Source organism: Caretta caretta, chromosome 2 (assembly GCF_965140235.1).
Source record: "Caretta caretta isolate rCarCar2 chromosome 2, rCarCar1.hap1, whole genome shotgun sequence".
Lineage (NCBI taxonomy): Eukaryota > Metazoa > Chordata > Testudines > Cheloniidae > Caretta > Caretta caretta.
In genome coordinates this window covers 1,363,850-1,388,396 of record NC_134207.1, presented here as the reverse complement: position 1 = coordinate 1,388,396, position 24,547 = coordinate 1,363,850, and the positions used below count along the sequence as shown (strand labels likewise).

General features: G+C 62.8%; 1 protein-coding gene across 6 annotated transcripts; it reads right to left on the bottom strand.

Moving 5' to 3' along the window:
- Positions 1-741: 741 nt before the first annotated feature.
- On the bottom strand, positions 742-23,210 carry GRINA (glutamate ionotropic receptor NMDA type subunit associated protein 1). Of its 6 annotated transcripts, none has more exons than XM_075124841.1 (7): positions 23,119-23,210; positions 8,368-8,733; positions 6,640-6,752; positions 6,266-6,466; positions 4,658-4,786; positions 3,751-3,894; positions 742-2,789 (listed from the first exon to the last, which is right to left on the bottom strand). In XM_075124841.1, the coding sequence occupies exons 2-7, from the start codon at positions 8,702-8,704 to the stop codon at positions 2,640-2,642; spliced, it is 1,074 nt and encodes a 357-aa protein (XP_074980942.1). In that variant the 5' UTR covers positions 8,705-8,733; positions 23,119-23,210; the 3' UTR covers positions 742-2,639. The 6 variants fall into 6 exon arrangements, with proteins under 6 accessions (XP_074980942.1, XP_074980945.1, XP_048693066.1 ...); XM_075124844.1 differs by lacking the exon at positions 23,119-23,210 and adding an exon at positions 15,248-15,506; XM_048837109.2 differs by lacking the exon at positions 23,119-23,210 and adding an exon at positions 14,829-15,220.
- Between the last annotated feature and the right edge of the window lie 1,337 nt (positions 23,211-24,547).

Sequence of the window (24,547 nt, the reverse complement as noted above, 5' to 3'; positions counted from 1 at the left end):
TCAGGAAAGATGTGGACAAACTGGAGAGAGTCCGGAGAAGAGCAACAAAAATGATAAAAGGGCTAGAAAACCTGACCTGTGAGGGAAGATTGAAAACACTGGGCTTGTTTAGTCTGGAGAAGAGAAGACAGAGGGGACGTACAAGTTTTCCTAGTACATAAAAGGTTGTTACAAGGAGAAAGGAGAAATTTTTTTTCTTGTTTACTTCTGAGGCTACAGCAAGCAGCAATGGTCTTAAATTCCAGCTAGGGAGGTTTAGGTTGGACATTAGGAAAAAATTCCCAACTGTCAGGGTGGTTTGGCACTGGAATAAATTGCCTAGGGAAGCTGTGGAATCTCCGTCATTGGAGATGTTTAAGAGCAGGTTAGACAAACCCCCCCTCAGGAAGGGTCTAGATAATTGTCCTGCCATGAGTGCAGAGAACTGGACTAGATGACCTCTCTAGTCCCTGCCAGTCCTACAGTTCTATGACTGAGGGGTTGGTATGTTGGCTAACCTGTACAGAGCCAGCGGGCCTGGGCTGCCCGAGGCCATTGGTTTCAGGGACTGACCCACAGCAGGCAGGGACATGCTAAGGCAGTGGCAGGGAGAGGCCTCAGGACCCTGGGTACTGTCACACCATGCCTAGGAGAGAGGGCAGCACAGTGATACAGACACTTCACCTGCACCCAGCTGCTGCTGGCAGGGGGAGCAGCAGCTGCAGGAAAGCCCAGCCCAAGAAGGACGAGAGGAGCCCAATGCTTTGTACATTCTCACTTTATTAGGACATCCTATTTATACAGATGAGTGCAGAGTGGCTCTGGGCTCGGGGCACAGGGACAGCCAGGCAGCATGCAGCAGTGCAGGGACCCCACTCGAGCACCACACCCCAGAACCTCCTGCCACGGGAGTCCAGGCAGCTCAGCAGTGCTCACAGCCTGCCTGTGCTACCAGGAGACTGTACGTGTGGTTGGGGCACGGGGGCTGCCGGGACAGAGATGGCATTTATATCCCTGCCCCTACACGGCCCCAGGGTCTGTCAGGGCCTTCCCTTGCTCCAGGGGGCGGGAGGGGCTCTGGGATCGATCTTTCTGTGCTGGTCTCCGCTGGCTGCGCCATGTAGTGCTATGGAGCCCAAATGGTGCAGAAGGCCCCCCACTTGCCCCATGATACCCCCAGGTGTGTGGGGCAGGCACAGGTGCTTGTTGCTCTGCTGAAGTCCTCTCCCCTGGCCCTGACAGTGCCCTGCTCCTGAGGAGAGGGAGCCAGGAGCCCAAGGGCTAGTAACCTTGCTCTAGAGCAAGAACCTCCTCAGCCAGCCCCTTGCTCCCTTCGATGTCTAGCTGCCAAGTGGGCTGGCACACAGGGAGGGAGAGGTCTGCACAACTCAAGGAATGCAGCTCCCTGGCCCCAGGGACTGGTGTGCAGAGGGGATGGCAAAGTGGTCTCTGGGCTGCCCAGCAGGGCGAGCCTCACCCAGGTCTCTCCTGGTGCCGCTTGTTTAGCCAGGCCTCTGGGCAGGGGGCAGTGTAGATGCTGCTCGTGCAGGGGGCGCCCCAGGAGAGGGCTGGGATGGGGAAAGGAGAGTCGACGGGTGCAGGTCTCACATCTAGACAGAACTTTATTAACAGCAGCATCCAGTGACATACAGAACGACAGGGACCCAGCCCTCCGGCCACCTGGAGCAGGAGGAAGCTGGGCTGCATGGAAAAGGAAGGCAGGGCTGTGGTGCAGCCCACACCAGGTGCTCGTGGGAGGGGAACTGGCCAGAGCCCTGCGCTCACCCCTGGGCCAGCCATGCATAGCACCTTGGGAAGCAGCCTCAAGGGGGCTGCACACCAGGGCACTCTGGGGAGCGGCCTGCACTCAGCCCCCCCAGTTAGCCCCCCCACACCACCACCAATGGTTCAGGGTCTCAAACATCTTCATGACTAACTGTAGTGAATATAGGCAGGTGCTGCCAGGCCCGGCAGGGGCACCGCTTGGGAGGCACTGCCCAGCCTGTCAGATCTCTGGGGCCAGGCGCTAACAGAGCCGGTGCTTTGAAGCTCTCTCTGGTTGTCTCACGAAATGCCAAGGCCTGATCTGCCTGTGTGAGGCAGCCCTGCCACTAGAGGGTAGCGCCTGGGGCCAGAGTGGGCTTCAATCCATTCACCAGTGGGAGGCTGGGGACGCAGCTGGCTACCGACAGCTGAGAGGAGCAGTAGCAGCCAAAGAGCTGCCTCTGGCAGAGGGGGGGAGCAGCATGCTTGGGACACAGCCAGGCAGAGACATTCCCTGAAGCAAGACAGCGGCTCCTGACGTGGTGCAGAGCAAAGCGATTTATACACCCCCCCGCCCCGCCCCCTTTGCGCCCAGCCCCACACCCCCACGCAGCACGGGCAGCCCAAGGATGGAGAGCGTCCCTCATCCCATGATGGCCCAGGGCGGGTCCTTCCAAAACCATGAGCCCAGTGCAGCTCAGATGCTCCCAACCCCACTGTCCTTCCTGAAGAACTGGTAAGGTGACCATGGGTCAAAATAACTAGAACACGAGAACCAACAACGAGATGCCATGAAAACAACACAGCAAATGGCTATGGGGGAGCAGGGCCGGGGTGGGGGCAGTGAGGTGGGGCTGGCACAGGAGGTTACCCTACTCTCCACAGCAGCGGGTGCGCTAGTCCTTGGCCCGGCCGATGATGGCCAGGATGTAGAGGAAGATGTTGATAATATCCGTGTAGAGGTTGAGGGCGGCAAAGACGTATTCCTCCGGGCTCAGGGACAGCTGCTTGTTCCCCAGGATCATCTGAGTGTCCACCGCTAGGAACTGCAAGGGGGGAGGGGGTCACCAGGAAGCGCATGCCAGTCCTGGCAACAAGCCTGACACACCAGCACGCTTTCTGTGGGGACCATGCCTGGCTGCCCAGCTGCAGGCCTTGCCAGCAGCTCTGCTGCCCAGGAGAATGCAGCCCCCCCGTCTTGCACATGGCATGGCAGGAGGGATGGTCCATGCCAGGCTGCGCCTCTTGCCCCCCTGCACACGGGGGTGCTCTGGAAATGCTGCCAGGATGGAGGGGCATGGACAGTGTCACACCCAGGAGCAGAGCACTGGGGGTTGGGTGATCCAAAGGGATGGGCCGTCCCTGGCCATGACTGACACTGCCCTGCCAAGCTCCTCCCTCCCTTTCTGAGCAGGGTCACCAACACCCCTCCCGCTCTAGGTAAGGGGATGGGTCCCAAGTGCCAGCCCAGACAGGGCTCTCTGGCTTGGTGAGCAAGAGCTGGGACTTGGCCCTTCCCACCTGCCAGCAGCCACCATCTCAAAAATGGGGGCGTTTATCCAGGCACGACGGCTGGCCCCACAGCTGACACTGGGACCCCGTGTTCATGCCCACCCCCACCGCAGAGCCGTGGTTCCAGCTGGGACGAGGCAGGAGCAGGAACAAGCTCCCAGGTGGCGCCACGAAGAGGGTCTGAAGCTATGCCAGTTCTAGAGCTGTCCCCAGCGCACAGCTCCAGGCCGGCTCTCCGGCAAGGTGCTCACCCACGGGCACAGGGATGGGGTGGCCATAGCTAGACTCGCAGCTGGAGAGGGTGGATTTTAAGGCCCAAGGGGCGCAGCGCCCATGACCCTGGGGGTTTGGTTTCTCAGTTGGGGTGAGGCAGCCACATCCCCATGGGGGAGGGGTTCATCAGGCAGAGCTGGCCCATCTGAGGCCCTGGCAAGCCTCTAGGCCGAGCACCCTGGCTCCCACCCACGCAGCCACCCCGCCCCGGCAGACACTCACACAGGTGAAGAGCAGGGCTCCCAGCGAGGCATAGACAATGTCCATGATGCGGTTCCGGATGAAGATACACAGGATGGAGAAGATGATCAGCACCACCAGGCAGACGATCAGCACGCCCCGGCACGAGGTGAAGTCGTACTTGGTCTGCAGGAGAGGACAACGGGCCATTGGGTCGTCACATGCAGGGTCTCCAGCCCCTGCCCTCGTGGCTGGGCAGTGCCTGACCCCAGCACTGCTCCGCCTGCTGGAGGAGCTGAAAGGAGCCCTGCTTTGGGCCCAGGTCTCTGCTTTCCAGGCAGCTCCCCCAGGAGCCCAGACATGGGCCGGTTATTGCAGTGCTGGCTGTCCAGCCCCAAGCAAGGCTACGGCATGTCTGGGTCCGAGGGCGAATTCCCTGGGAACCAGCACAGGCAGCTCACAGGCTGCACCTGGATCCTGCCAACCCCACGTCCAGCTCCCAGGGACGCTGCTGTTCCTGCTAAGCACAATCCACACCCACTGCAGCTTGAGCACGTGGAGCCGTTAGCGGGCAGGTGCTGCCCCAGCCCAAGGGCTCTGGAGCATCAACCCCTTAGTAGCACGAAGGCACAGACAGTGCCGGGGAAGCTACTGCAGCAGGGACTGACTCCTAATGGCAGGAGTCTGGCTAAGGCTCAGACTGGAGGGCACGGCTGGGCAGTGACCCACAGGTGCCAGGGCCCCAGGCACAGCCATATCCCCAGGAGGGGACAGCCTGGGGCTCCTGGCTCCCCGCTCTCACAGTTGGAGAAGGCAGATGCCAACCCCTCATTCCCCAGACAGCCACAGGGCTTTTAGTGAAGGAATCCCCCCTGGGTGGCCTAACAGCGAGCTCCCAGCCCAGCCTGGGGACAGAGCACTGGCAGGGAGAGAGCCCAGCCCCCCTCACCTGCAGGGAGAAGAGGACAACGGTGAAGCAGACAGCGGCTGTGATGCCCACAGCCATGATGACGGCGTCCGTTTCGTAGAAGCTGGCGATCATCCCCACCATGTAGGAGAGGCTGATGGTCAGGATGGACTGGAGAGAAGGGACATGCGTTAGAGGGAGGCGGGACTGGGGCAGGCCAAGCAGAGCTGGGGTGGGGCAGGCACCCGGGTGAGGGGCACCCCCAGCTGCCAGGGAAGCAGCCTGGGCACCACCATCCAGCCCTGAGCCATAAACCCTTAGTGCCACAACAGCCTCATTCCCCCGGGGACCCGTCTGCAGCACGCACCGGAAAGCCCAAAGCTGGAAACCTACAACCCCAAGAGGGGCTGGGCCTGGAGAGTGCCCAGCTGGGGAGAATGGTGAACGAACGGTTTACAGCCTTTGCTGGAGGGAACGGCCACCTGCTAAAAGCCTAGCACATGGCCATCAGAAGGGGTCTCCACCTCCTGCCCCAATGTAGCCAGCTCACGCCCAACCAAAGGGACAAGAAAGTACGACTAGCCCTGCGTTCAGCCAAAAGCAAGTGTAATGAAATCTCACCCCAGATCCACCAGGGACCGTGGCCATGGGGCTGTTATTGGCACTGTGCTCAAGACCTAGGGGGCTGCGCTTGGGGTCAGTGCTAACACAGGATGTGTGAGGGAGTGCACCCCCACTTCCTGCGATTCCCCGTGACTCTCAGCCAGCCAGTAAAATGGAAGGTTTATTAGACAACAGGAACACAGTCCAGACAGAGCTTGTAGGTACAAATAGGACCCCTCAGTCAGGTCCCTCTGGGGGGCAGGGAGCTTAGATCCCGGCCTTGGGGCTCCCTCCGTTTTTCCCCAGACCACTCCAAACTGAAACCCCTTCAGCCATCTCACCCAGCCTCCCCCAGCTCCTCCTCCAGCCTTTGTCCAGTTCCCCGGGCAGAAGATGTCACCTGGCCCCATCCCCCCTCCTGGCTCAGGTGACAGGCTCAGGTATCGTCCCTCAAGTGAAGTCACCCCCTGCTACCCCATCCCCATTGCAGACAGTCCCAGTAAAACTCCCCGGCAACATCTCCAGGTCAATCCTCCTCACTCTGTCACACGCCCCCTATGGGGCTCCACCCCAGAGCCAGCAGCGCAGCACCTCCTAGTGCCTCCCTGGGCTCAACACCCCTGCACCGCCCAGCCCCTCCTCAGCAGGGCTGACTCAGCTCAGCACTCCTGGAAGGAGGTGCAAGACCATGGGGTAAGGGGTACAAGCACCCTGCGTAAGCAGCTGGGTAGGGAGACTCCCCGGAGCACTCAGCCACGGCAGCTTGTCTCAGCACCCTGCAGCGCTGAGACTAGCCATGCAGCACAGGTCGTACGGGGATGGGGGGGTCGTACGGGGATGGGGGGGTCGTACGGGGATGGGGGGGTCGTACGGGGATGGGGGGGTCGTACGGGGATGGGGCAGCGTAGGGAACAGCACGACGGGTGGGGAGAGCGACTCCAGCCTGCCCCAGAGCAGACAGAGGGCCCCTCCCACTCACCCCAAGCGAGAGGGGATTTCAGGGGTGGGGCTGCAAGAGCCACGCTGGGCCTGGAGGCTGGTGCTCACCAGGGCGACCAGGTTCCAGGGGTACTTGCGGCGGAACTCCCCACAGCAGCTCAGCACGATCAGCGAGATGAAGAAGACGGCGTAGGAGACATAGTACGTCCAGACATTGCGCCTCACAAAGCCCTTCACACCCTTCACAAAGGTGAAGATGGCCACGAAGGCGAAGGTCACGCTCAGCTGGAGGGTCAGCACCAGGAACACCTGGAAGGGCACACGGCATGGGTGAGGGCAGGGCCCCTCTCCCCCACCATAGGGAATCTTCCCCTACCCCCACGCAAAGAGGGGCCCCCTCCCACCTCCTCCAGTGGGGATCACAGGCCCTTGGCCCCTGCCCAGCCTGACTGAAGCACCCCAGTGCACTGGGAGCCCCTCACCTTGCGGATGAAGGCCTGGCGGATGCTCTTGTCATCCCAGTGGGTGATGGGGAAGTCCTGGTTGTCATAGTACGAGGGCGGCCCCTCCTCATGGTAGTTACTGTGCAGCGGAGCTGGAGAAAGGGGGAGTAAGACAGAAGCTGGTGCAGAGCCCTTCAGCCCCCTGGCCCTGGCCAGGAGCAGTCCAGCGCCCAAGAAGAACTAAGCTCCAGGGGAGCAGGCCCCAGGCCAGATGGGTGCTGGGCTCTACCGCACGCACTGCGGCACCTTGCCCCACATCTCCAGCCCCACCCCTTGGGAGATCACGGCCTGGCTATGCCCCAGGAGCGCAGCTCACCAACTCTGATGGCCATGGTGCCAGTCTCCAGGGCACATGGGGAGGGCTCACTCCGTCTGGTGGTGGGAGTGCCGCACACGGAGACGAGAAAGGCAGGTGAGAGGGTCAGGCAGGGCTGGGAGCGGTGGGCAGAGCTGGTCAGGAGCATGGCTGTGCCTGCCACACCCCACCTGAGGGCACTGGTGTGGGGAGGCAGGAGCCCACGCCCTGCGCCTCTCAGAGGGCTGGAGGGAGCCTGAAGCTGCCCCCCACACCCAGCCTGTCTCCCCCGGGTCTCCCATGCCCAGCCCGTCTCCCACTGGCCCCCTTGCCAGCGTGGCATGGGAAGGTGGCTGCAGCATCCTCTCCCCAGGAGCTCCATGCTGGCTTGCGCTGCACACACCGGGGCGAACAGTCACAGGCGCAGCTCAGCAATTCCTCTGTGGCTAAGAGAGCATGCCAGACACCACCATGCCCCCCTCCCCGATGGTGGAGGGCCGGCAGGAAACAGGGCCCTGGTTCGTGGCTAGGCCTCACCTGCCCCAGGGAGGGGAGGCTGCAGGAGTCTCCTCTTCTCTCCCTGGGGTGCAAGAGGGCTGCAGGCAAGGGACTCCCCGTTCTTCTCCAGAGGAAGCAACTGCTGCTGTCCCCACGGCAGAGTTCCCGGGCAGAGAAGCCCTCACAGCTGCAGCAGCAGGGAGTGGGCAGGTGGAGAGCACTGAGCCCCAGCGATTCTGGTGACCTTGGCCAAGCCACACCAATTCAGCCCCCAAATCCCACCCCTCACTCAGACCTCTGGGCCCTGTGCAGGATGGAGGGGCCCAGAGAGCTCCTCAGACTGGGAGTGTTACCGCTGCCCTACCGTGCCCAGGAGTCACAGGGGCCATCATGGATCCCATTGCAAAGTGGTGTCTAGGGACCTGTTTACACAGACACTGCACCAGGTTAACCAGCTTCCCTGTCTCCCTGAGGTCTAGATCCTGGGTTATTCTCACAGAGCCTATGTCCAGAGCCCGCCACATAACCCAGATCCCCCTCACTTGGCCCCCCAGGGATGGGGCTGGCTCTGCATCTTTCACCCCATTTCCCAGCAGCTCGCCCCCACCCTTGAGGGCACAGGTACTATCCCCAGGGCCACAGCAGGTGCAGAGCAGACCTGGGAGCCCCAGGAGGAGTCTGGCAGCTCTGCATGGCAGCAGGTCAGAGGGCACCACTAGCTGCCGCAGACTTTGGGGAGAGGCCTCCAGCTGGACCGGCAGCACCTGCTGGGACTCCAGGCAGGCGGAATGCAGCCTGGCTGCTGGGAGGGTTTGGGTCTCGCTCAGCTCTAGAGGGGGATGGGGCAGCCCCCCCAGGCATGCCCTCCCCACTGCCTCTCCCCCGCCTCCCACGGGAGCAGTAATATCACTTACAGCCTTGGTCCTCTGAGACTATGGGCTGTGGCTGGGCGTACGGCGGCTGCACATACGGCCCTGGTGGACACGGCCCCTGAGGATACGCGCCTGCTGGTGGATATGGCCCCTGAGGATACAGGGCTGGTGGGTACGGCCCAGGCCCTTGAGGGTACGGGCCCTGCGGAAAGCCCGGCTGGTTGTAGGGTCCTGGCTGGAACTGGGGCTGTGGATAGGGTGCTGTCGGGAAGGGGGGCTGTGCGTAGGCTGGCGGGGCAGGAGGCTGCTGCCCAGGGAAGGCAGGGCTTGGAGTGGGGAAGCCATCGCCCGACACCAGGAAGCTCTTCTCGTGGGACATGTTCCAAGGTGCTCACTGCCGCTTCAGTACTGAGGAGAAAACACACAGAGGGGGTGTTAGAGGCCTTGCTCCCGAGTCCCCCCCACTGCCAGCCAGCCAGCCACAGCCTGAGGGGCCCCCCAAAGCCCAGCGTCCCAGGCAGCCTCCTGGACCCATCCTTTCCGGAGCGGACAGGACTAGATGCCCCCCACCAGCTGCCTCCCCAGCCCCCCACCAGTCCATACCCCCCCCACGACTGCCTCACTGGCCCCCCCATCACCCCATGCTGCTGCCTCCCCCCTCCATGCCCCCCCCGTGGCTGCCTCCATCCCCCTGCCCGCAGCTGCCATCACCCCATGGCTGCCTCCCTAGCCCCCACCACCCATTGCCTCATGCCCCCATGACCTCCCCAGCCCCCCCCATTGCCCCCCTGCCTCCTCCCCAGCCCCTGTGCCCCACCCCTGCTCCCCCCCAGGCTCGCTCGGGGGGGCCCACGTCACCCAGCCATGAGGTGTCTCTGCTAGGGAGCAGGCTGACCCAGTTCCCATGGCTCTGTCGCCACGGTAACCAGGGCCTAGCGCCAGCATCGTCCCCCCCACAGGCCGGAGACGGGGGTCGGGCAGCCGGCAGCACCCTCTCTCCCACCTCCTGTTCCCGGGGGCCCCACTGCTCAGCTCTGCCTGCAGGCCTGCCCCGGCCCCAGACCTGCCTGAGGCCCCCTTGCTCCCACCCGGCCCCGGCCAGCTCAGAGGGAAGGGGGCGCCTTGCGGGGGGCTCTGGGGAGGGCCCCTGCTCCCCACAGGGCTCCACCAGCCCCATGCTCCTGGCAGCCCCTTTCCCTCCTGGGCGCCCAGAGGGAACAGCAGCCGGGACCGGGCGGGGAGGCCAGGCGCTGGAGCCGGGCGGTCCGGACATGGAGCCCCCAGCAAGGAGCAGTACGGAGCTGCTGACGCCTGGCAGGCCAAATGGAAGGCCCTGCTGGTCCGGATCTGGCTGTTGGGGGGCTGCCTCAGGGCTAGGGTGACCAGACCGTGTGAAAAATCGGGATGGGGGTAAACAGGCACCTATATAAGACAAAACCCCAAAATATCACGACTGCCCCTATCAAATCAGGACATCTGGTCACTCTACTCGGGGTGCCCTGTGACTGCATGGGTGGCAGGTCCCTGCACTGCCAGAAGGGTCCGTCTAACACAGCCCGCAGGAGAGCGGGGCTTGGGGGGTTTCAGAGCCCCAGTCGAACTCCACGCGCATCTACACCGCCATCGTCCAAGCGCTAGCCCGCGCCCGGCTGGGGGGCTGCTGCACAGGCTGTGCGGAGGTACCCGAGGCACCTTGGGCAGCCACCACGCAGGAGGGGCAGGAAGGGGCTGTTACTCAGGCCTCCTGCACGCAACAGCTGACAACGACCCTGCCCGCTCCCCAGTCCCCTAGCGAATCTCCCCTGGCTTTTCCAGGGAGACAGGGCCCCGTTCACCCCCCGCCCCCCAAGGGTCACCTCCGTCCACCCCTGCTGCAGAACTTCCCCTCTGGCCAGATCCCTCCTCCCCAGGCCCCACTGTCCCCCACCACAGGGACCCCCACTGCCCGCAGGACCCTCTCCCTACCCCACTGCAGGGCTTCCCCTCTGCCCAGGTCCCTCGTCCCAGGCCCCACTGCTCTCCCCCGCAGGGACCCCTGCCAGCACAGGGCTCCCCCCACCCCGGGCCCTCTGCCTACCACACAGAAGCAAAGAAGGACACAAGCCCATTTTCCTTCTTTCCAGAAGTGGCGACGACAGCCTAGCAGCGCTGGCCACACAGCGTGCAGGCCGGGATCCGTAGCCTCCAGGGCCGCAGCTGCAGCCGAGGCGCCCATGGGGTTAACCGCGAGGGCAGATGCACGCTACTCCATTGTACACAGCTGCTGCCAAGTTCCCACGTCCCCCATGTGGGTCTTGGGCAGGCTCCTGCCATGACAGGTTGGCATGCAGTGCAACAGACGAGGTGCCACCCTGCCAGCAGGCCTGGGAGCAGAAGCCAGAGTACACCCCACCCAGAATACCGGTGGCCAGCACCCTTCCTCGGGCTCCCTCCCTACCTGTGCTGCACAGGGCTGGCCACTGAGCACCGGCCGTGTCCAGGGGCTGGCAGGCAGAGCTCTCCAGGTTGGAGCTGCTGTGCCAGGAGCAGGAGAGACCTGGCGCTGCCCAGCCCCCAGCAGGGCAACGCCCCTTCTTGTAAGCACCAGGGCTCATTTCTCAGGCAGCAACAGCGGGAGCTGGGCCTGCTGCCACGAGGATCCAGGGAAATCCTATCTAAGTCTCAGCATCAGCTGGCCCTGCTCACGTGACACAGTGCTAGGCTGGCTCTGGCTGTTCCCTGCCCTGGGTTCAGTCCAACTTTCTCCTGCAAGTAATTTACAAGCAGCACAGCTGCCCCCTGGGCCTGAAGGGCTGAAACCCCACAGCGCAGCCTCCACCACAGCACCACCCACGGGATTTAACACCGTCCGTGAGACCAAGCCAGCGTCAGTCACACAGCCTAGGCATCCAGAGCTCCCAGCCACCCGGCACAGCCCCCACATACCGCACACCCCTTCCCAGGGCCCAGCAGCTCCCAGGAATGCCCCCACAGGCCCACTCAGAAACACAGAAGTGGGTGCTTCCTTCGGTCCTGGTGAGAGACGCAAGCCCCGGTTATCCCCATGCGCAGTACAGCTGCAATGCCAGCTTCCCATCGGCAATACTCCTCCTTGGGCTGGGTCCACCCTTACGAGCAGGAAGGGGGTGTGACGAAGTGGGAATATTTGGTAATATTTTTGAGAGTCCTGTTTGTGCCTCAGTTTCCCCCAGATGCTGCATTGTTGCCTACTGTTTGCTCTCCAGGCAGGCGGAGACACATGGGTGGGTTGTCCCCAGCTTTCCAGACCTCAGCCCCATATCAATGGAAGAGATGAGAAGACAATGTCAAAGCCAGTTGCCTGGACATTGACACCCAGCAACCAAGGACCCAGAGGGATGTGGACTTTCCTGTCTCTCCTTGGGGAGACTGAACAGCCTTTCCCTAGCTCGAGATCCATGGGGGTAAGTGCTGGCTCCCAGGAGCCAGGGCTCTCACCTGGCGTCACAGGGGTCATTGCAGCTCAGCTGGCTCTGGGTCCAACAGACTGGACGGTGCTCTAGGCTCCCCTCAGGCCAGCCTGTGCTGTGTGCAGGGCACTGAACAAGCCAGCTCTTTTGGCAACAGGGCGTATGCGTCATTGGCCCTGTGGAGGGACAAGCCTCCCTCAGGGTCTGGCTCAGTGAGATAAGCAGAGCGGAGCTGGGGGCTGCAGGCCCAGATGCCCAGTTCAAGGAGGCAGTGAGGCCATGTAGCTGTACTGGCATTAGAAAAGGTTCAGAGAAGGGCAACTAAAATGATGAGGGGGTTGGAACGGGTCTCATATGAGGAGAGATTAAAGAGGCTAGGACTTTTCAGCTTGGAAAAGAGGAGACTAAGGGCGGGATATGAAAGAGGTCTATAAAATCATGAGTGGTGCGGAGAAAGTGAATAGGGAAAAGTCATTTACTTGTCCCCATAATAAGAACTAGGGGCCACCAAATGAAATTAATGGGCAGCAGGTTTAAAACAGATAAAAGGAAGTTCTTCACTCAGCGCACAGTCAACCTGTGGAACTCCTTGCCTGAGGAGGTTGTGAAGGCTAGGACTATAACAGGGTTTAAAAAAGAACTGGATAAATTCATGGAGGTTAAGTTCATTAATGGCTATTAGCCAGGATGGGGAAGGAATGGTGTCCTTAGCCTCTGTTTATCAGAGGGTGGAGATAGATGGCAGGAGAGAGATCACTCGATCACCCCCCGTTAGGTTCACTCCCTCTGGGGCACCTGGCATTGGCCACTGTCGGCAGACAGGATACTGGGCTGGATGGACCTTTGGTCTGACCCAGTAGGGCTGTTCTTATGTACCACGAGGCAGAGCGAGACCCCTCAGGGGTAAGGCCCACTGAAGGTTCGCCCTGGAGACCATTTCAAAGCTGGGGCTGCAGCACCGCTCCTGTGGGTCCGGGACAGGGGGCCTATTTGTCAGTCTCTCCGCTCAGACTCACCTTGACAAATCCCATTGCTGAGCGGGTGTCTGGAGACCTCGATTCCTTCCCCCACTTCCTCCTAGATGTCCCCTTCTCAGACTGGGCAGCCAGAAACACTCCATGGCAGCCTGGGCTTGAACCTGTGCCAGGCTCTAACAGCCCACTGCTAAGAGCCAGCCAGGCCCACGCCATCACAGCACGGAGCAGGTCAGCGGGGGGGCCCTTCCGCCTGTCCCACCAGTGAAGCAGGCTGCACAGCTTCCCCAAACTTCCCTCCCCTTCCCCAGGCTCCAGGAGCATGCCGGGGACCACCATGCACATTGGCACCTCCCATGCACTCGCATCAGCAACAAGATGCAGTGCAGACAGCTAAGACAGCTCAGGCCCAGTGCCAGCACCATGGTACCCCTGCCTGCCCCACCCTTTCAGAGGGGGGCTGAACACCTGGCAAGGACCTTGGGCACTACAGCCTAGAGCCAGAGTGAGGAGGTTCCCTCCTCTCCCAGGCAGCATGGCACAGAGAAGCAGCCTAGACAAGCATCAGGCTATGCCCATTTAGAGAGCGATATAACCCGCTCTCACAACCCATTGTGGGCCCCACACTAGCTGCACCTTCCAAGCAGAGCCTAGTTCAACGTGCAGCAGGAGTCAGATGACAAGGGCAGCTGCCCCAGATCTATTCTAATGCAGTTACATAAAGGGCTGGTGTTTCCCTACAGTGAGTCCTGCTGGTCACAGGACTCTGAACAAGTCACAAGGATCCAGAGGAGGATGAGGAACAGAGCTCTGGGGAGCAGGGAGATGAGACCAGGGATATTGAGTAAGTGGGAGCCCCATTGCTCCTACCACCATCACTGTGCAGGGGCCAGAGGGACAGACTAAGGGGCCAGAGAAGGCCCCGGGCTAGTCACCCCACCGCGTAACATGACAGTGGGGCATTCAATGAGCTCAGAGTTCTGTCCCTGGTGACCTAGAGAGGTGCAGCCTCCCTCACGCTGAAGGACAGGTCCACCAATGGCTATTAGCCATGCTGGTCAGGGACGCAGCCCCCTGCCTTGGGGTTCCCAACTGCCAGAACTGGGGACTGGATGACGGGGTAGATCACTCGATGATTGCCCTGTTCTGTCCATGCTCTGATGCTCTGGCACTGGCCACTGGCAGCAGGCAAGATATAGATGCTCTGGAGTCCCTGCCCTCCCCAGCTTTAGGACACCGCAAGGCCTGTTTGCAGCTGACTGTAGGTACAGTGAGGGGACAGCAGTGGTTTCGCAGGGATCAGCAAGAGGCTGGGTTCCCAGCATGGCACTCTAAGGCACATGCTGGGCACTGCTACAGCGAAACGAATGACGGGGTTCTAGGTGCATTAGCACCTTGCGGGCGACCGTAACGGACTGCACTGTGGCCCGGAGCCACCTAATGCCGGCCTCCAGCCCGGGGTCTGCCCTCTGCAGGTGGACGGCCAAGGACCCTCTATGGCATGAATCACAGCAGCCGCTGCACTGCAATGTTCCAGGGGCTCTCGACCCTCATGCTTCAGGGTACAAGCTTGAGAGGCGTGGGGCCGGGGGATCCTCCCCCTGGCTAGGACATCAGCAGGCAGAGATTTACAGCCCATCAAAGGCACTTCGAGCACCTTCCACCCCCGCCCCCCAACCACACATAGTTATGAGCATTTTCCTGCCAGACCTGGGACCCCAGACTAACAAGGAGATCTGCGACCAGACAGCTGAGGCAGGCAATTCCAGATAGGATGGGCTCCTGGTGTGGCCGGCTACCTCCTCCCTCTGACCCATTGACAGGCTCCCTGGCACCAGGAATCTAAGCATTACTCAGCCAGTGAGAATGCAGAGACTGGCGTGGAGGAGGACCGGGGTGGGGGGCTAAGAATCTCCAAGGCATGGAGATGCAATCCCCAGCCCGTGGAAGGGAAGGGGGAGGGACAAGCCCCCAAAACAACCCAGGAGAGAAACAAGGCCTCCGGGCCTAAGTCACTTGCCCCATGCCTTGCCCCCACAGGGCATATGGGGTCTCAGTCCAAACCAGAAGCCCCCCCTGCGTGGGAGTCTCAGATACATACGGCCCTGGGTGGCGTTGGTGTAGGACGTCGGTGCCTGCCAATGCCACAATAAGCAGAGTCCGTGCCCCGCGCTGTGCAGGCCTGGCGGCTCCGGAGCGGTGCTGCGAGGAAGGCCCTGATCAGGCTGTTATCGTCTCAGCCACAGAGCGGAGGAGATCTCCTCCCCAGAGCGGAGCCCGATTCCCAGGGGGGGCAGCTGCAGAGCCTGCTGAGTTTCAGGCCACAGCAGTTTCCTTCTCAGCAGCCTCCAGCCCTGCCTGGGAAACACCCTTCTCCCAGCTGCGATAAACAAGCCCACTCCATCGAGCGGGCGGGAGAGAAACCCGCGGCCAGCTTCAGCTGTCAGGCAGCCACGCAGGGAGCAGCAGCAGGTCTAACACGGCTGCTCTCCGCCGAGCGAGCCCCCTCAAGCTCCCCACCTCACGCGCAGCCTCCTCGCTCTAATCCTGCTGGGTCCTTCGCTATCTTAATCCCACGCCTGGGACATCAGCCACACACAGAGCCAGGCCCCCCGCAGGAGGAGCGAGCTGGACAAAGCTACAGCCATCACAACTCCGAGTCAGAGACAGACACCAAAACCTGCCCCCTTGTCCTAGCCTCAGCAGCCGAGCGCTCCTCCCCAGCGGCGGAGACCGCGCTAAGGGACGATCCCAGACAGCATTGCCCGGGCGCCCTGAGGAGCCCCAGTGCATTGCTGGCAGTCACACCCATCGCTGCTGCGCCGGGTGTGCGGACGGGAGAGCGTCACACACTGCAGCAGAGGGCTGGGAACAGGCCGGAGGCAGGAATGCAGCGAGTGCAGGGACGTGCACAGCCACAAATCCGCCCAGGAAGCTACTGACAAGTAAGGCTGGAAGAAAACCACGGCCTGCCATTTGGTTGTGGAAACTGCAGCTGTTAACACCATAACGTTCTACAGCTCGTGGCCCCCGGCACCAGGTCACACCAAATCTGGCCCAGCCACCCCTCCGTCATGTCGGCCTTTGAGAGCCAAGCAGGACACAGGGCATCTCCTCTGTACTGCTGCCCTGCCTTAAAACGCAACTTTACCCAACTGACAGAAATTTGGAACCCAGGAATCCCAGCTGTCCAACAGCCTGAGCAATCAGAGACCGGTAGGAATACCAGCGCCCAGGCTCGGCAAGCCAAGGGGATGGGGAGGAACCTCTCCTTTAGTTGCTCAGCACCAAGAAAAAGCACCTTGCTCGCAGCTGAAGTCACCTTGCTCGATTTGCAGCCTCAAGGCTCCTAGCATGGGCTAGCGCCCGAAGCAGGAACCCAAACAGAGGTGAAAGGGGCTGGCAGTCAGTCCCTGCTTGGCCAGACCAGAGCACAGGAAGCCATTAGCACAAGGAGGCGGCTGCGGGGTGACAGCAGGGCCTGGGAACACCTTAGATACAAAGCGGGGGGTTGCAGTTAGAGAGGTGGCTTAATCCCATCACAGGACAGGAGGAGGGGGCTGTCACCACCATGGGGATTTTAAGCCCCAGAGCACCATTTCCCAGGCCAAAGGAGTGGAGTATTACCCGGCCACACTTTGCAGGAAGTGCCACTAAGCAGCTCTGCTGGAACTCCCTGTAATTCTGCAGTGCAGCCTATTTATGGCATCTGAAATCCTAATCCTGTCACCTCAGCGAGGCACTGCGAGTCCTAGGGGCACTGAGCCCCTATTGGCATCCCCAGGGTCTGTGCTAGACACACACACCCCCGCCTGCCATCCCCTGCAGCAAGGCCTGCTCCTCCCACGGCCAGCGAGGAGAGGCTGTACCCTGGCCCAGGGATTCACTGGAGCAGAGGCTGACACTAGATCAGACTCCCTGTACCCAGCCCCACGTGGGGTCCAAGCTGCGGTCGTGATCCAGCCGCAGCGAAGGGGGCTGCTCTGACTTTCTCACTGCAGGCCCTGGGAAACTGCTCAGGGCTTCCTCAGGGAACCTGCTCTGGCTGGCGAGTGGGCCAGAGTCAGAGGCTGCTCAGCACCCCCTCGCTGCTGAAGGGAGAGGGCTCCCCACCACCTCCTGGGGGGACAGCCTCCAGCACCTGCGCCCTTCCCCAGCCCGCAGGGGGTTCAGATCATTTCCCCCCACCCCCCAGATCACTCCAGCGCCTCCCGCTCCGAGACTCCCCAAGCTGCAGCAGAGCCATCTCAAGGCCAGGAGGGACCATGATGGTCTAGTGCCCTCCTGGGTCAGTCTCACCCAGTGACTCCTGCAGCCAGCCCGTAACCCCTGGCTGAGCTAGAACAGAGCACTTGGAAAGATCCAGTCTGAGTTTACAGACTCCACGTGGGGCCCCAGGGGAGCAGCTCCAATGGCTAATCATCATCATCATCATCGCTAACCTCTGCCCCTTGGGGTCTCGGGTCAGCTCCCAGCCCTGGAGCGTCTGCTAGATGTGCCTCACTAGCCTGGAGCCTTGCCCATTCGATGCTGCTGCCATCTGGGGAGACCCCGAGGCCAAAAGGGAACACGGATCTAGGCTGAGCTCCTGGGTAACAGGCCGCCCCAGAGCAGCTCAGAGCTTTGAAAGCAGCGCGCCGGTCTGCAGACTCAGGCAGACTGCACCGGGTGAGGTGTTATTCCCAACCACAACGGCTGGGAACCATTGTCCTGTAGCAGCTGATGCCTTGGCCCCTCCCCTGCCCCCCACCCCAGGCTGTTGAACTGCTCGGGGCTGCGTCTGGCCTGGCCCAGCAGGGCATGGCCCAGGGTGAGGAGCAGCATCAGCAGCACATGCCAATGCTGAGCCGGAGACCCGCGTTGTGCGGCTAGCTCCGAATCAAGGAGGGTCTAGTGGACGGAGCACTGGGCTGGGACTGGAGGGACCTGATGCAGCTCCTGGCTCAGCTGGACTCTGCCTGCCTCTGGGCCTCAGTCACATGGCGCTAACGCCTCCCTGCCTCGCAGGGGGGCCAAGGGTGCTGCTCAGATACCGCAGGGAGGGGGGCAGAGAGAGGGAGCACTAAAGAAGGCTGGCAGCCCCCTCGGAAGCAAGAGCTCCTGCCCTGGCCACCTCTGTGCAGCCAGCCTGGCTCCATCTGCCCAGCCCACATTCTGCACTACTTCCTCTCAGGCTCACACCCCTTCACTGCACGCAGCCCCCGGGGTCTCTCTGCAGCTCCGTCGCCCGGGGCTCCAGTTCTCAGGGCTGGATCTGCACCAGAGAAACTCCAGGCACAGCCAGGGAGCAGGTGCAACCGGGGGGCGGTGAGCAGAGGGGGCGGGTGAGCTCCAACACCAACAGAGCCTCTGGGATCCCTGCACTGGACTGCGGCAAAGCGAGAAATGCTGCTACTCAAAACATGCCGGGTGCCTTGTTGCTGCTGTGACAGAAGCAGCTTGTCAGAGCCCGAGGAAATGCTCTGCAGAGCAGGGCCTGAGACGCCAAGCGTGGCCTCTGCCAGGACCTGCTCTGCGAGCCACAGACCTGCACCAAACAGCCTGAATGTAAACACTAGCAAGCCACAGGCAGAGAGAATGCCCCAAGGGAGCTAGAAAAACAGGCACCAGACGGAAAAGCTGCAGCAAGAGAATCCATGCACACAAGCCCAGCTTCCTGTCAGCATCTCTGTGCAGCCCCCTCCGAGTCCGCAGCAATGAGCGCCAACCCTGACGCCCAGCGCATTTTGGGAACAGAACTGGCAACCAGCGAAGGGGACTAGCAGCTAGATGGAATCCAGAGCCCAGAACAACCTGCTGGGTCTAATCATAAGAATGGCCACACTGGGTCAGAGCAAAGGTCCATCTAGCCCAGTATCCCGTCTTCCGACCGTGGCCAGTGCCAGGGGCCCCAGAGGGAATGAACAGAACAGTGAATCACCAAGCGATCCATCCCGTCGCCCATTCCCAGCTTCTGGCAAACAGAGGCTAGGGCCACCATCCCTGCCCATCCTGGCTAATAGCCATTGATGGACCTATCCTCCAAGAACTTACCTAGTTCTTTTTTGAACCCTGTTATAGTCTTGGCCTTCATAACATCCTCTGGCAAAGAGTTCCACAGGTTGACTGTGCGTTATGTGAAGAAATGCTTCCTTTGGTTTGATTTAAACCTGCTGCCTGTTCATTTCATTGGGTGACCCCTGGTTCTTGTGGTATGAGAAGGAGTAAACAACAACAAAAAACCCACCTCTTCCTTACTGACTTTCTCCACACCAGTCATGATTTTATAGACCTCTATCTTATCCCCCCTTAGTCGTCTCTTTTCCAAGCTGAAAAGTCCCAGTCTTATTAATCTCTCCTCAGACGGAAGCCGTTCCATACCCCTCATCATTTTTGTTGCCCTTTTCGGAACTTTTTCCAACTCCAATGTACCTTTCTTGAGACGGGGAGACCACATCTGCATTCAGCATTCAAGCTGTGGGTGTACCATGGATTTATAGAGAGGCAATAAGATATTTTCTGTCTTAGTCTCTATCCATTTCCCAATGATCCCCAACATTCTGTTTGCGTAGCAGCCCTGGTTAGCACCAAGGCAGGGCTTTCTGCGCCAGTTCCAGGAGACAGCCTGGGCGTTGGGGCTGCAGAACTGAGCCAGTTCAAGGCAGCACCTGGGTGTAGCAGAGCTCCATGCTGCCAGCTGACAGGCTAAAGAAATGACCTGCCCACACATGACGAGCTGAGAGAGGCACCCACAAAAGCTATTTTCACCTGCCTACAACCCCCATCAGCCTGGTAGTAGCGGGCACATCGCAGGGCCTGGCGACAGTGCGGCTGCAGCAGGGCTGGGATGACCTTGCCGGACATTCGGCTAGCAGCATGAGCCAGAGCCTCCTGGATCTGGCCCTGCACTGCAGGAACGCTGGCTAACCTGGTGTGGGGTCACCGGGGGAGAAAGCACCTGGGCCAGTGGCACCACTGGAACCAATCCCCAGGCTCAGGTCAGACCATTTACATTTAAGACCAAAAGGGAAGGGCTCTAAACGCCTGGACCCTCCCCGGCAGCCTGAGGCAGAGCGCCCAGCCAGCGCCCTGGGTACCGCAGCCGAGCTATCGCTGGCCTCTGGCTTGCGGCCCCTGCAGCCACCAGCCTTAGCCTGGGATGGTGGCACTAGCTCCGGGGCTTTAGGCGAGAGGATCCTAGAGCTGGATTGAGGGGCAGCAGCAGCCCTGCGGGGAGGAGCCGGGGGGGCTGCAGGTCAGGAACCAGGGGCACTGGCAGAATGACTGTGGAGGAAGCTTGCACAGGCCCCGCCTGCTCCGAGCTCTCAAAGCAGCGCTGGCCGTGCACTTTCACAAGGACCTGCTGAATAAGCGTGGCACCGTAGAGACTAACACAAGTGCTGCTGTCCTTCAGGCAGGTCCGACGCTTCCGGTCCTGGAATGGAGAGCACCGCACCCACAGGGCATCTATGGGTAGCCTCCAGACACCGCAGCCTGGGCAGGGGCTGGAGCTGCTAAGGGAGGAGAGCAGGTGGCTGGCACGGGACCACGCTGCAGCCTCTCTCCTGGGCTGGCAGCACAGAGCAGGGCACCTTTCCCTAGGCAGGCTCTGGCCCAGCACAAGGGCTCACTGCACGGGTGCAGAATTCAGCGCAAGTCACAGAGAGCTGGATTCACCCCTCCCGATGGGCGCAAGAGCTCAGCGCCCCCTCAGAGAGGTTTCCCGGGGGAAATGCCCACCGTGCTACCTCCAGCCCAGACTGCTACTCTGGGGCCACCAGCCCTCTTGATCAGACAGGACTGCCAAGTTGGCTGGGCCCAGCATTTGCCCTACCCAGACCAGCTACCTGCTGTCAAGAGTGCTGCGACCCTCAGGCAGCAGGATGAGAGCCGCCCACAGCCACAGTGATGCCTGGCCGTTCTCCGCAGAAGGGTTACATGGCAAAGCAAGACCAAGACTGCAGGGGTCAGACTGGGGTAGCACCCAGGGGCCCAGACAAACAACACTAGGGGACGAGCCATCAGATGTCAGGCTTCAGGGGGAGTGTGCCCTGCCCATCCACACCCAGCGCATGTGGCTGGCCAGGTGCACAGGGGGCGGCCTGCCTGCAAAGCACCGGCTATCGGCCCATGCCCAAAAGGAGCACTGGCAAGGCAGGCCGGAGTCGTGCGTATCCTCCATCCCAGTGCACAGAGTTCAGGAGACTCCAGCTGCTCACTTGCCTTGGGCTCACTGCACTTGCCTTTCTACTTTCCCGGGCTGCGCACACCCCCGAGGGCTGTCTGGCAGCTCCCCCGACCGACTGTCACTCACTGGCCCAGGGTCAGTGGGCAGCAGCTCCGCCCAGCAGGCAAACGCTGGCTCCAGCTTTAACACCAATATCTGGAGGGGAAATGCTGGAGCTGCTGCCCACTTGGTCTGTGCCCCTAGCAAAACAAACCCTTCTCTAGCTGCACCGCCCGGGCAGGGAACCCAGTGCTCTCCCTGCCCTCAGCCAGCCCAGCCTCCTGCCCTTTAGCTTCACCCGCTTCTCTCCTGAGGCCTCTCTGCGTGGCCCACGCGGATAGGATCCTGCCCTCGCTGCCAGACTGTAATTAAGAGGAATCGAACCAGCTTCTATCGCTCCGCTGAGAGCCAATGCCCCTTAGCAGCTGCCACTCTGTGGGCACAGAACATCTGAGGCTCATTGTATGAGGCCTGTGTCCATGTGAAGCTCCACGACAGCCGGCCAGCGAGAGGTGCATGATGCTACCCCACTCCAACACCATCAATAAGTCTTACGTGTGACGTTAAATGCCATAGCAAGCAGCCAGGGCCCTCACCCTGCCGCATCAGATGGGCTCCTGGCACTGCTCATGGGCATCGCCACAGCCCACAAGAAGACACAGGGTCAGCACAGGCCCTCTGGTGAAAGACGATGATGCCCTGCAATCCTGCCACCCTCCTGCGGACACGAACTGGTGGCCAAGGGTCAGGGCCAAAGCAAGGGGGAAACCCAGATTGTAGGAGAGGGCAGGAGGGGAGCAATCATCAGGCATGAGTGCCACCCCATGGGAGCGGGACCAGGGCCTCTCACGCACACAGCTGCCCTGCTGCCGGCCCCGACCGATTTACTTACCCTTTCCCCGGTTCACACAGGCCTACGTGAAATACATGCGACACCCAGCACAGGCCTGGGAGCCACCCTAACACACAAGGGCTGCCCGCGGAGCCTGCAGGGCCCAGTGCGCCAGGCTCTGGGTGAAAGGGAGGAGCCGGGGCCCGGGGAGGGCGGCTGCAGCCGGGGCCCTTCATGGGGCCTCGCAGAGGCACTGTGAGACGGCAGCACGGCACACGTAGGCTCCTCGGGGCAGGGACTGGGCGACGCTTGTGCTCAGGGCTGCGCCAAACACATCAGCCCCCACACGCTAACAACACACACCGCCCCCCGGGAGCCTCGCTGGGCCACGCACCCAGGGCAGCCTGCAGACACTCCCACCCCCACCCCCAAAGCCCCCAGCCTGAGACCAGCACCGCCGCTCACAGCCGCTGCCCAATCCCCCCACCTGCAGCCAGCCCCCCCAACACAGAGCCCCCCCCGGCACAGAGCCCCCAGCCCCCCCAGCACAGAGGCCCCCCCCAGCACAGAGCCCCCAGGCACAGAGCCCCCCCTCCAGGGCACCCCCCCAGCACCGGCACAGAGCCCCTCCCCTCCTCCTCCAGGGCACGGCACCAAGCCCCCAGCCCCCCCCAACACAGCACCCCTCCCCCGGCACGGCGCCCCCAGCCCCCCCCAACACAGCCCCCCTCCCCCGGCGCCGAGCCCCCAGCCCCCCCCAACACAGCCCCCCTCCCCCGGCGCCGAGCCCCCAGCCCCCCCCAACACAGCCCCCCTCCCCCGGCGCCGAGCCCCCAGCCCCCCCCAACACAGCCCCCCTCCCCCGGCGCCGAGCCCCCCCAACACAGACCCCCTCCCCCGGCCCTGAGCCCCCAGCCCCCCCCAACACAGCCCCCCTCCCCCGGCGCCGAGCCCCCAGCCCCCCCCCAACACAGCCCCCCTCCCCCGGCGCCGAGCCCCCAGCCCCCCCCAACACAGCCCCCCTCCCCCGGCGCCGAGCCCCCAGCCCCCCCCAACACAGCCCCCCTCCCCCGGCGCCGAGCCCCCAGCCCCCCCCAACACAGCCCCCCTCCCCCGGCGCCGAGCCCCCAGCCCCCCCCAACACAGCCCCCCTCCCCCGGCGCCGAGCCCCCAGCCCCCCCCAACACAGCCCCCCTCCCCCGGCGCCGAGCCCCCAGCCCCCCCCAACACAGCCCCCCTCCCCCGGCGCCGAGCCCCCAGCCCCCCCAACACAGCCCCCCTCCCCCGGCGCCGAGCCCCCCTCCCCCGGCGCCGAGCCGAGCCCCAGGCAGCCCCCCCCCGCCAGACACTCACCGAGCAGGCCTCGCAACGACTCCGGACGCTGCGGCTGCGGCGGGGGCGGGGATAAGGGGGCGGGGGAGGGGCCTGGTCGCGTGGCCCCGCCCCTGGCCCCGCCCCGTCAGCCGCCGCCGGAAGCGTCGCGCTGCCCCGCCCACAGGAAAAGGACCCGCGGGGGCGGAGGGAGGGGGCCGGACCCGGGGGGGGGGGGCTGTATCCAGGGAGGGGGCGGGGGGAGGAGGCCATACCCGGGGGGGGGGGCTGTATCCAGGGAGGGGGCGGGGGGAGGAGGCCATACCCGGGGGGCGGGGGCTGTATCCAGGGAGGGGGCGGGGGGAGGAGGCCATACCCGGGGGGGGGGGCTGTATCCAGGGAGGGGGCGGGGGGAGGAGGCCATACCCGGGGGGGGGGGCTGTATCCAGGGAGGGGGCGGGGGGAGGAGGCCATACCCGGGGGGCGGGGGCTGTATCCGGGGAAGGGGCGGGGGGAGGAGGCCATACCCGGGGGGAGGGGGCTGTATCCAGGGAGGGGGCAGGGGGAGGAGGCCATACCCGGGGGGAGGGGGCTGTATCCAGGGAGGAGGCCATACCCGGGGGGAGGGGGCTGTATCCAGGGAGGGGGCGGGGGGAGGAGGCCATACCCGGGGGGAGGGGGCTGTATCCAGGGAGGGGGCAGGGGGAGGAGGCCATACCCGGGGGGGGCGGGGGCTGTATCCAGGGAGGGGGCGGGGGGAGGAGGCCATACCCGGGGGGAGGGGGCAGTATCCAGGGAGGGGGCAGGGAGAGGAGGCCATACCCAAGGTGGGGGGGGCTGTGTCCAGGGAGCGGGTTGGAAGAGCGGGTCATGCCTAGGGGCAGGGGCTATACCAGGCGGAGTGGGCCCTGCAGCGCCCCAGCCCTTAGGGGTTTTGCCCACTGACCAGCGCCAGTCTCTGCTGGGGGCACGGCCCCCGGGAGCAGACCCTGTGACCGCCCCGGGCTGCTCTTTGCATGGTCACTCCCCCAGCTGCAGCCCGATCCCAGGGGTGCTCGCTGCTGCCTGAGCCTCTGTAGCCTGTCGGCTGCGGGGGGCTCCCGGGTCAGGCTCCCCGTGCGGATGGGAGGTTCCAAGCAGCCGCCTGTCCCCAGCCAGCGCAGAGGGGGGCCGGGCGCTCTGTGCCCGAACCCAGCCCCACGTCGGGCAAAGCCGAAGGCAGCCTGGCTCCAGAGAGGGGCAGCCTGTGGGTGCGAGGGGAGGCCTAAGGGTGACCTTTGCGATGCAGCCCCCATTCTGCGTCTGCAGTACAGCCTGCAGGGACCCCAGTGCCTGTCTCACCAGCATGGGGTCTGAGAGTCCCTGGGTCCTGTAGCCTCACAGAGCTGCCTGTCCATATTAATTCAGAGGGGACACCTGCAGCTTGCCCTGTTTCCTGCCCGTTACTGGTGGCCCTGGGTACCTACCTAGT